This window comes from Oncorhynchus kisutch, linkage group LG25 (assembly GCF_002021735.2).
Source record: "Oncorhynchus kisutch isolate 150728-3 linkage group LG25, Okis_V2, whole genome shotgun sequence".
In the NCBI taxonomy this organism is placed as follows: Eukaryota; Metazoa; Chordata; class Actinopteri; order Salmoniformes; family Salmonidae; genus Oncorhynchus; species Oncorhynchus kisutch.
The window spans coordinates 12,274,139-12,287,917 of NC_034198.2; the positions used below are offsets into that span (position 1 = coordinate 12,274,139).

At 46.3% G+C, this 13,779-nt stretch overlaps 1 protein-coding gene and 1 non-coding gene across 3 annotated transcripts in view; both read left to right on the forward strand.

The window, feature by feature from the left end:
- Positions 1-41: 41 nt before the first annotated feature.
- Positions 42-13,779, forward strand: part of heatr1 (HEAT repeat containing 1) — a 23,361-nt gene continuing 9,623 nt past the window's right edge. Inside the window, exons 1-34 of one of the 2 annotated variants that reach the window (XM_020460380.2) lie at positions 42-278; positions 532-692; positions 821-1,037; positions 1,220-1,361; positions 1,480-1,581; positions 1,690-1,830; positions 1,977-2,188; positions 2,333-2,466; positions 2,583-2,793; positions 2,984-3,101; positions 3,223-3,426; positions 3,515-3,603; positions 3,699-3,910; positions 5,179-5,300; positions 5,528-5,722; positions 5,906-6,065; positions 6,528-6,676; positions 6,925-7,117; positions 7,378-7,550; positions 7,702-7,872; positions 8,005-8,247; positions 8,503-8,634; positions 8,722-8,825; positions 8,973-9,119; positions 9,245-9,363; positions 10,797-10,918; positions 11,154-11,282; positions 11,747-11,965; positions 12,160-12,289; positions 12,430-12,593; positions 12,775-12,827; positions 12,998-13,121; positions 13,267-13,407; positions 13,489-13,779. The exon at positions 13,489-13,779 is cut by the window's right edge and continues 2 nt beyond it. In XM_020460380.2, coding sequence (XP_020315969.1) covers positions 551-692; positions 821-1,037; positions 1,220-1,361; positions 1,480-1,581; positions 1,690-1,830; positions 1,977-2,188; positions 2,333-2,466; positions 2,583-2,793; positions 2,984-3,101; positions 3,223-3,426; positions 3,515-3,603; positions 3,699-3,910; positions 5,179-5,300; positions 5,528-5,722; positions 5,906-6,065; positions 6,528-6,676; positions 6,925-7,117; positions 7,378-7,550; positions 7,702-7,872; positions 8,005-8,247; positions 8,503-8,634; positions 8,722-8,825; positions 8,973-9,119; positions 9,245-9,363; positions 10,797-10,918; positions 11,154-11,282; positions 11,747-11,965; positions 12,160-12,289; positions 12,430-12,593; positions 12,775-12,827; positions 12,998-13,121; positions 13,267-13,407; positions 13,489-13,779 — 5,205 coding nt within the window. In that variant the 5' untranslated portion in view covers positions 42-278; positions 532-550. The remainder of the gene's footprint in view (positions 279-531; positions 693-820; positions 1,038-1,219; positions 1,362-1,479; positions 1,582-1,689; positions 1,831-1,976; positions 2,189-2,332; positions 2,467-2,582; positions 2,794-2,983; positions 3,102-3,222; positions 3,427-3,514; positions 3,604-3,698; positions 3,911-5,178; positions 5,301-5,527; positions 5,723-5,905; positions 6,066-6,527; positions 6,677-6,924; positions 7,118-7,377; positions 7,551-7,701; positions 7,873-8,004; positions 8,248-8,502; positions 8,635-8,721; positions 8,826-8,972; positions 9,120-9,244; positions 9,364-10,796; positions 10,919-11,153; positions 11,283-11,746; positions 11,966-12,159; positions 12,290-12,429; positions 12,594-12,774; positions 12,828-12,997; positions 13,122-13,266; positions 13,408-13,488) is intronic. The other variant, XM_020460381.2, reaches the window with a different exon arrangement.
- LOC116357532 (small nucleolar RNA SNORA14) lies at positions 11,458-11,588 on the forward strand. Its single transcript, XR_004205553.1, has one exon. It is a non-coding gene; the product is annotated as a small nucleolar RNA SNORA14 (small nucleolar RNA).

Consider the following 13,779-nt stretch of genomic DNA (forward strand, 5'->3'; position numbering starts at 1 on the left):
TACCGGCACCCTGTGGACTGGAGTTGAACAGAGGGGGCTGGAGGACTTTCGCTTTCTTATCACTGACAAAGGCTTTTTATGTTATTTCAACTCTCTAAAATGACTGCTGTGTAATTTCACTGCATTGAAAACAGCATATCATTTTTTTACTGAAAAAAATAGAAAGGGCTGCGGTTTGGCCACTTTTATTTTGAAGTACATGTGGTGAACCGGATTTGAATACCATCAGAGAGGTCAGAGAAAACGCACGTGTGGGAAAGTAGGAGTGTGGACCCGAGGTACAGTAATAACTAACTCTACAATAATAATGTTTTATATCTATCTTATGTTGTGTTTTTAAATCTACAGAAGAATGACCCTAGTAATGTAGTAGCGCATAGCTTCGGGTGTTAAAGCTGGACGTTTATGAACTATGGGCTAGCAGCCGGCAAAAAATTGCTAGCTAACAGTTAGCCAACGTTCGCTAACTAGTACTATAAATATTTAGTACAATGTCAAAGGTAACGTTATAATGATTGCCTCTCCCAACAGATCTTGAGAACCTTAAACAATGACATCTTTAGCCCACCAGTTGAAACGCCTGGCCTTGCCACAAAATGACCCCAATCTGCTCACTCGTCGGGAGGTTGTATCCCTACTGTTCGACCCTAAAGATGCCTCCAGAATGGATAGAAGCACCTTCTTTGCACTTGGTACGTTTGACATGGTTCTTTCTGGTGACAGTCTTGACTTCACTGTTGCAGCTTGTTGTCTTCTAAATGACTACTGTTTAAACTTCTCAGCTGCTCTTCCTGACCATCTCTTTTCTTTTGCATTTTAGGATGCACAGGGCTCGAGGAACTCATGGGCATCGAGCCTGCATTCAGTGAGTTCCAGGAGACACTCTTCAGCCAAGCCTCAGTGGGCATGGAGCGCAGTGTCCAGTCCAAGGAGGTCAACAAGAAACTGGACGCAGGCATCTCCCTGTTTCTTACACGCCTGTCCCCATACTTTCTACTCAAGCCTGCCCAGAAGTGCATTGAGTGGCTTGTACACAGGTGCCCCCCCTCCCCCCATTTTTCTATCTACAGGATATCATTTCAATCAAGTGTTATGCTTACATTTGCAAAATGTGTCTAAGCTGCTGTTTTCATTGCTCACTGTATGTAGCCTATTCATATTGAATTTGTTTTATTGACATTGTGTTAATATTGGTTGTTATTCTCTTTCATCCCTGCAGGTTCCACATCCACCTGTATAATGTGGACACACTGCTTGCCTGTGCCTTGCCCTATCACGAGACTAAAGTGTTTGTCAGAGTCATTCAGCTCTTTAAGTTAAAGGACCCCACTAACCGATGGAATTGGCTTGAGGGGCTACAGGTAATTGCTATAGAAGCTAGCTATGTTTTATGAGCATAACAACTATTGGAAGTTGATAGATTTTGTTGTTACTTTTCATTATAATCAGCATGTCATCAATGTGTTGATTTCCTCACAGAAACCAGGAGTTCCTTTGGCCAGAGGAACCCTAATCACTCACTGTTACAAGGACTTGGGCTTCATGGATTTCATCTGCACCCTGGTCACAAAGTCAATCAAGGTAAACCCAATATACTGCCTTATACCTCAATATAGCTTATATGTATGCTCAGGTATCAAGCACAGTGCCTCATCTTGACCTGTTTTTGTTGGACTACTTTCTTTGCAGGGATATTCAGGACATTCTGGCAACTGTGCCCAGCTTCGAGTGATTTTCTCTTTTTATGCCTCCACTATTGTACCGGCTTTGGATGCTGTGGAGAAAGTGTCTGACACAATCATATCCAAGCTGCTGCCTTATGTTCAGAAGGTTAGATACTGCATTTAAGCTTCATAAGAAACCATTCTATTTTGAGGCGTTGACACCGATACAGAAACTTTTTTTTTATTGAAGTTGAGGAATAAACCATGAGGACACTGTTCAGCTCATGCTGACCATTTCCTTTGTGTCTCCAGGGTTTGAAGTCCTCTTTGACAGACTACAAGGCTGCCACCTACATGATAGTGTGCCAGCTGGCTGTGAAAGTGGTGATGGAGGCCCAGCTGGTGGACATCCTGGCCCTGCAGATCAGCAAGTCACTGTGCAAGGAGCCTGTGCTGCCCAAAGAGGGCCTGGGCTGCCTCATCGTCCTCCTGCAGAACCAGAAGGAGGGCACTGTCGGCCCAAAGTGAGTGAAGAAGTGGAATAGGAAGAATTTTACTTTTTGAAACAATTTCATCACTTTGAGGGTGTGTCATTTTAGAGCATCTTAGGATTGTTTGGTGTTTCTTAATTGGCATTCTCTGTGTTTTATTTAAAAATTGTCCTTTAGATCCTTTGGCCAGCTGTGTGCTGTGACTTCCTTAGTCCCCTCCCTCCAGGCAATGGCTGCAGTTCATGACATCAGTCCCTTATTACGCTACATGCTGCCTCACCTGGTTCATGCTGTTAATACCACCGGCACTGGTGAGTAGCAGTGTATACCTGCACCCGACTCTTTGCTTTTTAACCTGGATGCATATGTAAATTGCCATTGAATCCCTTTAATATGAAAGATAAAAGTGTTGTCTTTTGTTTGATAGATGAGATGGAGACTGAGGAGCCCTCAGAGAGCACCCGCCATGGGAACCTGTTTGAGTCTGTCCTTCAAGGCCTTCCACTGTCGGGTGGTCTTGATAACACAGTAGCAAAGATGCTACTTGAGGAATACCTCTCCCAGAGTCTGCTCTCTGCTGAGGGTGTCACTTCCCTCAACCAGCGCTTGCTGCCATTAGTCCGACTGTTTGAGTCAAAGTAAGTTGGGCCTTTTGGCATTCATTGGGTGCTACTTACATCACTGTTGCAATTGCTTCCCTTTCAATTGGTAGTAGCCAAACTGAAGTTATTCTCTCAGCTGCTGAACCACAGTACCCACACTTGTGTCCTCGTTCCTTCCCACTCCATTGTGTGTATATTCATTACACTGACATGTCTGTTGTTGCAGGTACCCAGGTGCTCTGTACATGGTCCTTGAGGGCCATGTGGGTGACCTCTCTAGCGCAGAGGACAAGAACCTCTTCCACCAATTCATCTCCCTGTCCATGAGCAGCGGCAAGTACCAGGTAGGCTCCGGGTGAAGGCTGCACTTAGGCCGAGATCTAAGGAGATCAGCTCGACCTCCTCAAAGCCATTCTGTGTCCTTTTGTTTTCTTACTCTCCGCTGTCTTTTCTTTTGCGCTACAGATCCTCGGGGACTCTGACACCTCCCTCGTGTTGAGCCTAAAGCACCCGCTCCCCTCTGTGAGGCAGATGGCTGTGGAACACCTGATGGGCATTGTCACCTCAGGACAGGGGGGTTTTGACCAGGCCTTCCTGAAGGAGGCTCTGCTGGAGCGTATGAAGGATGACGTCCCAGAGGTGGTGGCTGCAACCTTGAAGGCCCTGGAGGTAACTGGCTGGAACATGAGACTTTCAAACACATTCATATTGGAATCTACTAGTGATTGAACCTAACTTATCATATTTCCCTCCACAGCTCTACGTTGATCGCCTGGATCCAGAGGACACTGTGTCATGTCTCCTCTCACTGCTACAACGTGTCGACCTCTCAAATGCTGGAAACTGGTTAATGCTGTTTTCAGTTCTTTGAAATGCACTTAAATTCCCCAAATAACTCCAAATCCGTAGTGTGATATTAAATGGCTTGTGCTTCCTCATAGGTGTCCAGTGTTGAAGGAGGCAGTGAGGGTTCTGGATGAACCCAGACTGCTTGAAGGGAACTCTGACCTTAAGACTTGTGTCGTCTGGGGTCTTTTGCCCTTTCTTGTGGTCACCTCGGCCCTGCCCGACTCCCCAGACCTCCAGCTGGCCACCTGTGTGGCCCAGTCCACCATCATATCCCAGCACAACCTCACTCAGGGCTGGGCCCATGGTAAATGCATTAGAAAATGGTTTCACAATAAATGTCTTCTTTTTTTGTCTTTGAGAACACTTGCAAACGCTTTACTGAGAATGCTATGGAGGGTACTTTGGTAAATAGAGAGATCATATATACCCGTATACTCTAGCTTGATGCCACTAATCTAAATCAAAATTCAGATTGTTAGGATTGTCTACTTCCAGAGAATAAGAAGGTATGTGTACTATGCAGTGCCGGCCAAATATAGTGGCGCCCTTGCACATTTTTCTTAAATTAATTCCCTATTTCTCCTTAAATAAGGAACTTAAGTTATCCATTTTTATTTAGAAAATAAAGATGCATGGTCAAAATTATTGGCATCCCTGAGCTAGTACTTTGTTGCACAGCCATTGGCCAAGATAACTGCTAACAAATGCTTCTTGAAATCATCAATTGAGTTTGCTGCACTTTTCTACTGGACAATTTGGCCCACTCTACAGCAGCAAACTGCCCTTATTGTTCAATGTTTGAGGGTTTCCCTCCACCAACTGCTGTTTTCAGCACTTGCCACAGGGTATGGATGTGATTCAGATCTGGACTCTTTGTTGGCCATTGCAGAACACCCCAGAGTTTCTTCTTGAACCATTCCAAGGTTCTTTTGATGTGTGTTTAGGGTTGTTCTGCTGGAAGATCCATAGCCTTCCAACAGATACACAGTTTTTGAACATTATGTTCAACATTGCAATACAAAACACCATATTAATCTTTTGATTTCATGATGTCTTGCACACATTTGAGGCCCCCAGTACCAGAGGCAGCCCTGCAGAATTTTTGAATCTTCCCTATGTTTGAGTGTAGGAAGGGTGTTTGAATGCTTATTTTGGTTGCCGGTAAACATAGGAAGAACCCACTGCTGAAGGAGACACAAGGAAGCCTTATTGAACTTCTTTAAAAAAAAAACACATAACAAGCTTAAGTCCTGGTGGAAATGTTCTGTGAACCAATGAAACAAAGTTAGAGCTCTGGCAATACATATCAGCTGATCTCCATTGAAGGTTGTGGGTCTTCCAGCAGGACGATGACCTCAAACGCTCATCAACCAGTACTCAGGAATGTTTCAAGAAGAACTGCTGGACTGTTCTGGAGTGGCCAGCAAAGAGTCCAGATCTGAATTGCATCAAAAAACCTATGGCGAGAGCTAAAAACTTATTTTAGAATAAATTATTTAAGAAAAGTGGGAGGGTGCCAATATATTGGGCCGGCACTGTAACTACTTCCTATCTCTCCCCTCTGCTCTACAGCGCTCAAGGCCGTGTTGGAGAGGTGTTCTCAGCCGGACTTCATTGGGTTGGCCAACCAGCATCTCATCTCAACACTGACCAAGAACCTGTCTAACATGGACCCCTTCTCCAAACGCAATGCTGTGAGTGGATTAGTGAACATTTGGTGGCCTTTCTAAGTCAAGTTCTAAGTGAATTCCAAGTGCAATGAAAACAAAACGGTGTTCCTTTCCTTACACTGATCTAGTGATTTTTAGAGCTCTTCGCTAACTAGGTTAGGCACCAGGAATTTAGATGAACTTGTTGGGTTCAATTTGAAAGGGTCTCGAGTAAAACAACTCACCCTTCACCTAATTTGCATGTCTGCTAGCTGGAGAAGCTGGCTGGGCTGGTAGCAGTCCAGCGGGGCAGCCTGAGGGAGAGGGCAGCGTTCTTGGTGCTGAGCCAGACCTTACTGCAAGGCCTGGGGGACATGAGTGAGACCCAGCACCTCCACACAGCCCAGAGTGTCTACTCCCTGCTGGAGCCTGCAATACTGGAACTCGCCCAGAAAGATATGCCTACGGTGAGAGGGAGTGGCAGTTTGTACAACTACATAAATGACATGTCTCTTGTGATATTCACTTTCTGTCTTTGTATATATATATATTTTTTAAATCCTGCGATTCCTTATCCCGCTCTATGCTTTTCTGGACTGTTGAAGTCCGTATGAAATGGTTTACCTTATTTTCTTCTGTTGTGTTGCCAGCAGCAGGAGGGTTTGTCTTTCTCCTTCTCTGTGGGGCTGGGAGAGTACCTGCAGAGGCTCAGGGCAGGGCAGAGCATGGATACAGAGTATGCGGTGCTGCTGGTGTCACTGCTCAGAGGGCTCATATCCAACCTGAAGTGCCATGACACTTCCTTCAAAGGTAAGTCGATCAAATCCGATTTTTATTTGTCACATGCGCCGAATACAACAGGTTTAGACCTTACCGTGAAATGCTTACTTACAAGCCCTTAACCAACAATGTAGTTAAGAAGATATTTAATAAATAAACAAAAGTAAATCAAATAAAAAAAGTAACACAATAAAATAACAATAACGGGGCTAAATACAAGGGGTCCCGGTACTGTCAATGTGCGGGGATACAGGTTAGTTGAGGTAATATGTACATGTAAGTAGGTGTAAAGTGACGATGCATAGATAATAAACAGCGAGTAGCAGCAGTATGAATTTTTTTTATATATATTTTAAAGCAATTGGCTACATATTGTTTTTCATTATGTTTATGACTCTGCTATCACCAATTATTTTAGTCACTTTGTCACACACTGAGTTAAAAGGAAAGAGGCTGACGGACTGCTTGCTTCCTGTCTGTGTTGCCCATCAGGTGAGACATGGTGGAACCCAGAGAAGCTGGACACCAACACTTGCTGCTACCTCCGGTTGCTGTGTCGCCTGTTTGACGTCCTCATCACAGGGGCAGGCCAGGGGCACATGGCAGCCAGCTTCAAGGCCCTGATGAAGCTGCTCTTTCAGGTACTGAATCTTGATATGTTTCACAATGGATTTCAGTTGCACAGACTGACGCTTCAACTCCGTAGCTTCAATAGAGGGAAAGTCCAGCATTCCTCTAAGGAGGCTACAATTGAACCATTATTTAATCATTAAAATGTAAGGTAGTGTTTTTGTGAAAGTAGGTAAGAGAAAGAAATATCTTGTTTTACTGTCAACTGCCTCACTCTGTCCACATTATTCTATTCCTCAACCCCCTCCATTTGTCCCAGGTCCACCTGAGTGATCCCCTGGAGCTCTTCAAGTTCCTGAGTCTGGTGTGGGGTTACGGCAGTAACCTAGGAGACCAGCTGGACTGTAAGGTCAATGCCATTTTGCAAACCCAGGCCCTCTATGTGGGCAGGGCCATCCTCAGCGCCCAGCCAGGGAAGACCCTCACACTGCTGGCATCAGGCTCATCACCAGGTAGCCTGGAGAATTGTATTTGATGTATAGAGTTTGGCGTAGTCTGAAAATTACCATCAGTTGTATGGGACGAGAACTGTTCCTACTGTATGGTAGTGTATTAAAGCTTATTGCCTGCTCTTTATATGACCATGTAATAAAAACCCACGTCTCAACAATCACGCCCTGGTAGGACAATGGAGAAGGTATTAGTGGAGTTACGAGCAAATGGATTGAGTAGTGATGGTTTAACAAAGTTCTAAATATGGTTTTCCCTCTAGTTGTGCTGTCCCTGCTGGCCTGTCTGAGCTCCCCTGTCCGGGAGGTGAGGAGGGCAGCCATAGCCACCCTTCAGACACTAGCCCAGGTGGATAGCTCTCCCTTCCACCCCATCATAGACAGTCTGCTGAAGACCACCGAGGAGCTCACCACTGGCCCAACTTACCTCAGCCAGGTGAGAGGCGCGCACACACGTACCTCATTTGTATCCTCAATGAAACGTTGCGTATCAAATATAAATAAAACACACTTGGGCACATTTATGTCATGTTAAATTCACAGTGAATGTTATTCTACACACACTATCCAAATGTGTTTTTCTCTAGGCCCTGGGGAAGCTCTATGAGGAGGCTGTAACAGGGACAGGGAAAGGCAAGGCCCGGGACAAGAAGCTGCTGGTGGGGTTGGAGGAGCTGCTGCTGGGTGTCCAGGTGGCCAACTGCCCTGCCTACACTGCCAAGACCATACTGAGGGCTCTGGGAGAGGTCAATGGAGAGGTGAGTGGACAGGGAATGACAACAGAAATATAAGAAGGCCTTGATGGAATGTGAAACCTCTTATCTGGGCATTAGATTTTTTTGTAAAGCCATGTTTTATATCCCTGTCTTTTTTTTTTCTTCTCCTCTTAGTCTGTGTTGTCTGTCCTAATGCCTGTCCTGGAGCGCCTGCTGGAGCAGAGCGGGCCAGAGAACCCCACTGTCCTAAAGGACGAGGCCCTGCTCATGCAGCTGGTCCTGGGGAAGTACAACGAGCAGGCAGCCCCCCTCGTGGTGAAGGACCAGGACTGCCTGGAGCTCTTCATCAAGGCCCTAGGCACGGTGTCTAAACCCTACCCTGATATCCCCTGCTTTCAGATCATCGCCCTGGAACAGGTACGCTACTGTAGCAGCACGGCTCTCCCTGACTGAGATCCATACGATCATACTCTGGGATGATGCCACGGCTGTATGCTACTCATTTCTGTGCCGTCAAAATACCCGCCTATTGCCTGGGTCATGTTCAGTGGGCACAAAAAAATGTAAGCGTTTTGAAACGTCTACAATGACAACCCTCATTTTCCATCTACCTTTTCAAAATGTTTTCTCCCGTTTGCTCCTACTGAACATGACCCTGATGTTCATTCTCAGATCACCAAGGCGTTCTACTCAGCCCTCGGAGATGAGAAGGTCCAGCAGAGGCTCCTGGGGGTGATGTTTGACTTGCTGGTGGAGAGCAGGAGTCCTGTCTGTGCCCAGACCATCAGCAGTGTCTTCAAAGGGGTGAGGAGGAACCTCTGCATACTGTATCTACAGGGAAGCCATCATTCACTACCACCACACAAGATGCTAATGCTATCCTCTCACTAGATTGCTGTGGACGGCGAGCTGGTAGCTAACGAGCTAGCCCCAGCAGAGAAGCCCAAAGTCACCGTGTCAGTACAGCAGACCCGCAGGAGCAAGATGCTGCAGAGGTGAGGAACATCTACTCTAACTGGCCTACATTTGATTACAATAAGCTGTAGACTAGATTCAATCACCTCATTGGTTAAAATGCTATTTGACTTGGAGCCGCAATGATGGACTTGACTTGAGCCACTGTGTTTCTGTGCTTTATATAGGAATGCCCAGGACACTCCTCAGGCAGTACCGAAAGAGGGCGCTGTGTCCTGGCAGAGGGTGACTCTCATCCTGGAGCTGCTGCAGCACAAGAAGAAGCTGAAGAGACCTCAGACGCTGGTGCCCGCTCTCTTCAGCCTGCTCTCCAGGTACAACCAGCTGCACACTCTCTGAGCCTCAGCCTGACCAAGGCCAACCATGTTCCCGCTTATCTACACCAGCGCACTATTTAGTATGCGCTGCAAAAACACGTTGTTCCTCTCTGGCCACTCAGGTGTCTGGAGACGTCCACCATGGAGCGAGGAAACCTAGAGTACACCAAGCAGCTTATCCTCGGCTGCCTGCTCAACGTCTGCCAGAAGCTCTCCCCTGACGGAGGACCCGTCAGCAAAGGTGAGAAGACTAAAAACTTTTTTTTTTTATACAGTGGGGCAAAAAAGTATTTAGTCAGCCACCAATTGTGCAAGTTCTCCCACTTAAAAAGATGAGAGGCCTATAATTTTCATCATAGGTACACTTCAACTATGACTGAAGAAATGAGGGGAAAAAATCCAGAAAATCACATTGTAGGATTTTTAATTAGTTTATTTGCAAATTATGGTGGAAAATGAAGTATTTGGTCACCTACAAACAAGCAAGATTTCTGGCTCTCACAGACCTGTAACTTCTTCTTTAAAAGGCTCCTCTGTCCTCCACTCGTTACCTGTATTAATGGCACCTGTTTGAACTTGTCAGTATAAAAGACACCTGTCCACAACCTCAAACAGTCACACTCCAAACTCCACTATGGCCAAGACCAAAGAGCTGTCAAAGGACACCAGAAACAAAATTGTAGACCTGCAAAACCTCAAGTCCTGCTGTGCCAGACGTGTCCCCCTGCTTAAGCCAGTTCATGTCCAGGCCCGTCTGAAGTTTGCTAGAGAGCATTTGGATGATCCAGAAGAAGATTGGGAGAATGTCATATGGTCAGATGAAACCAAAATAGAGCTTTTTGGTAAAAACTCAACTCGTCGTGTTTGGAGGACAAAGAATGCTGAGTTGCATCCAACGAACACCATAACTACTGTGAAGCATGGGGGTGGAAACATCATGCTTTGGGGATGTTTTTCTGCAACGGGACCAGGACGACTGATCCGTGTAAAGGAAAGAATGAATGGGGCCATGTATCGTGAGATTTTGAGTGAAAACCTCCTTCCATCAGCAAGGGCATTGAAGATGAAACGTGGCTGGGTCTTTCAGCATGACAATGATCCCAAACACACAGCCCGGGCAACGAAGGAGTGGCTTCGTAAGAAGCATTTCAAGGTCCTGGAGTGGCCAAGCTAGTCTTCAGATCTCAACCCCATAGAATATCTTTGGAGGGAGTTGAAAGTCTGTGTTCCCCAGCAACAGCCCCAAAACATCACTGCTCTAGAGGAGATCTGCATGGAGGAATGGGCCAAAATACCAGCAACAGTGTGTGAAAACCTTGTGAAGACTTATAGAAAACGTTTGACCTCTTGTCATTGCCAACAAAGGGTATATAACAAAGTACTGAGAAACTTTTGTTATTGACCAAATACTTATTTTCCACCATAATTTGCAAATTAATTAATAAAAAATCCTACAATGTGATTTTCTGGGGGGGGGGGAATTCTCATTTTGTCTGTCACAGTTGAAGTGTACCTATGAAAATGACAGGCCTCTCATCTTTTTAAGTGGGTGAACTTGCGCAATTGGTGGCTGACTAAATACATTTTTCCCCCACTGTGTATGTATATATTATTATAAAAAAAAAAATGTTTTTCTAAAATGTGTGTGACTGACTGTTTGTCCTCCACGCTCAGATGTGCTGGATGAGGACAAGTTCAACGTGGAGGTTGTGGTGCAGTGTGTGAGGATGTCCGACATGCCCCAGACCCACCATCATGCACTGCTCCTTCTGGGAAGTGTGGCTGGTATCTTCCCTGTGAGTGCTGTACACAGTCATCTCTCAGCCATCTCAAAAGCAGTCTCTCGTTCATCACACAACCATATCTCATCCGTCACACAACCATTTCTCAGCCGTCACGGAATTAACCTCTCGAAGAATCATCTCGCAACCATCACAGAGCCATCTGTAAACCATCAGAAACCGTTTCCAATCTAAAGTGTGTTTCCAATTACCTTTGACCCCCCCCCCCCCCCTTTCTATTCATTCCCAGGAAAAAGTCCTGCACAACATCATGCCCATCTTCACCTTCATGGGTGCCAACATCATGCGTCTGGACGACACCTACAGCTTTCAGGTCATCAACAAGACCGTCCGGACGGTCATCCCTGCCCTCATCAAGGTGAGTCAACCAACAAGCGGTCAGTGATGTAGGACAACTTTGGCCTGGCCATTGTCTCACTTCCACTCATCTAATATGCTACGAATGTGAATAATTCATCATGTGTTGTTTCGGTTGGCATTACATGAACACTGGAGATGTGGGTGGTAAAATGCCAATCAAAAACAAATGTCTTGTGCATTCTCGTAAACCCCCTAGTTGCTAATGTTAGCTTCTGGGACAAGGAAGGATGCTAGATCAAACTAGAGATCCAAAGCTGAGGGCCGCGTGTCAGTGGCTCTCGGTTATTTCAGCTCTAGGACATTCATCACAAGGGCTATGACGTCAATTGTTGTTGGTTTTCTCTTTTTAAAGGATGTTTAAGCATTGTGTGAGCAACCTGCACACTGGTTTGGCATGGTTGCTGAGTTTCTCTCTACTTCCCACTTTTCAGAAAAACACATGTCTGTTTTGCTTGTTTCTAGGCCAATGAGAGTGGCGACGGCGAGTCAACCGCTCACATGGAGGCGGTGGTGACACGCATCGTGCACGTGTTCGCCGACGCACTGCCCCACGTGCCCGAACACCGCCGTCTGCCCATCCTGTCCCAGCTGATGACCACCCTGGGGCCCGCCCGCTTCCTCTGGGTCCTACTGCTGCTCATGTTCAAGCAGCACGCTACCCAGACCAACGCCACAGATAAGGTAGGCCGTGCAAAAAGGCTTGACTGAAATATCAACACAATGAATGGAATATACTACTTAATAAGGTGTGCACGTGTGTTTTTAGAAGGTGTGTCTATGGCCTCTGACAAGTGTCTTTGGAATTTGCTCTAGGTTTTATGCGCAAAATCTTCAGGAAATGCTTTAAGCCGCCATGTTTGTCCGTCTCTTCTCAGGATGCTGCGTTGGAGAGGGACGTGGAGTTCTGGATCTCAGTGTGCTGTGAGTTTGAGGTGGAGGAACAGCTCGTCTCTCTCATAAAAATCCTGAAGTATCTCATGGCTCTGCCGCAGGACAAAGAGGACGGTGAGAAACTCAACAAACCTGCAATGCATTTGGTCTGTTGTGAAGGCTGGGAGTCCTGTGTGGGTTTATATAACAAAGCTAACATCAAGACAGATACTCTTTTTTTTTTTTACACCGTACTCCATTTTTGTTTTGTGCAGGACCTGTGAAGAGGCCAACACGTGGCAAGGGAGCCGAGAAGGAGAAGGCAGAGGAGCTGATCTTCAACATGGAGGCCCACAGCAGCAAAGAGCTGCGCCACTTCAAGTTCCTCTCGGTCTCCTTCATGGCCCAACTCTTGGCTTCCGGCAGCTTTGTGGGAATGGTAATACAACTGTAGCCTGGTTCCCAGATCTGTTTGTGCTGTCTTGCCAATACTATTAGCAAGACAGTTGACACCATTGGCAAGACAGCAAAACCAGATCTGGGAAAATGCTATGAAACTAGTTTTAACGTCTGTCATGTATCAGTGTATTTTGTTAAACGTGTGTGTGTGTGTCTTCCAGATTGCGGCGTGCGGTGACATCGTGGAGGATTCTCTGCAGAAGCTACAGCAAAGGTGAGGCTTACTTAGACTAACCAAACATGTGGAGCAAGGAATTGGTGATTCAAAAATGTAAAAAACAATTCAATGGTGATTTCAATTTGTCTGACTGTAAGATAAAAAGCAGATCATAGAATGTTATAAATGATCCCTGTATCACAATGTTGTTCTGTTGTCCTGTTAAGTCTTCTGGAGGAGATCCTTTGCTACATCCACACTGTGGCTCGCTGTGTGGAGGAGAACACTGACAAACCAACTGGCAAGTTCTGGAGAGCTCTGCTCAACAAGGCCTACGATGTCCTGGACAAAGTAAGTCTGCCACAGAGACGGAAAGACGTGTGCTCTTCTCAATCATAGAAAATAAAGGCCAAGGTTGTTACAATATTTAGGAAAAAAACAGCCAGGTTTGCATTGTGAGATCCTATGTTTATTTTTTCTGTGTTTTGATTGCCAGGTGAACGCCCTGTTGCCCACGGATACATTCATCACGGTGATGCGAGGCCTAATGGGTAACCAACTGCCGTCTGTGAGGCGGAAGGCTATGGAGCTGCTCAACAACAAGCTGCAGCAGAAAACCCAGTGGCAGGAGGAGCAGGTTAGTACACAGACTGGGGATAATCTGTGTGTATGTTTTGAGTAGTTGGGGGTAGTCCTGACCCTTGACCTCTCACCCCAGGTGGCAGTGCTTCTGGACCTGAAAGTCGACCTGCTGGCCATTGTGGGACGTGGTCATGGCAAAGTCATGGAGGAGGAGCAGGCCATCAACAGGCAGACAGCCCTCTACAGCCTCAAGCTGCTGTGCCGCAGTTTTGGCTCGGATCATAAGGAGGCGTTTGTACCGGTGCTGAACCAGGCCGTGGAGATCGTGGTGTCACTGGAGGAGGAGAAGAACGTGATGGGCAGTGCCCTACTGTGTATCGCCGAGGTGGCCAGCACTCTGAAGGCCCTCGCCATCCCACAGCTGCCC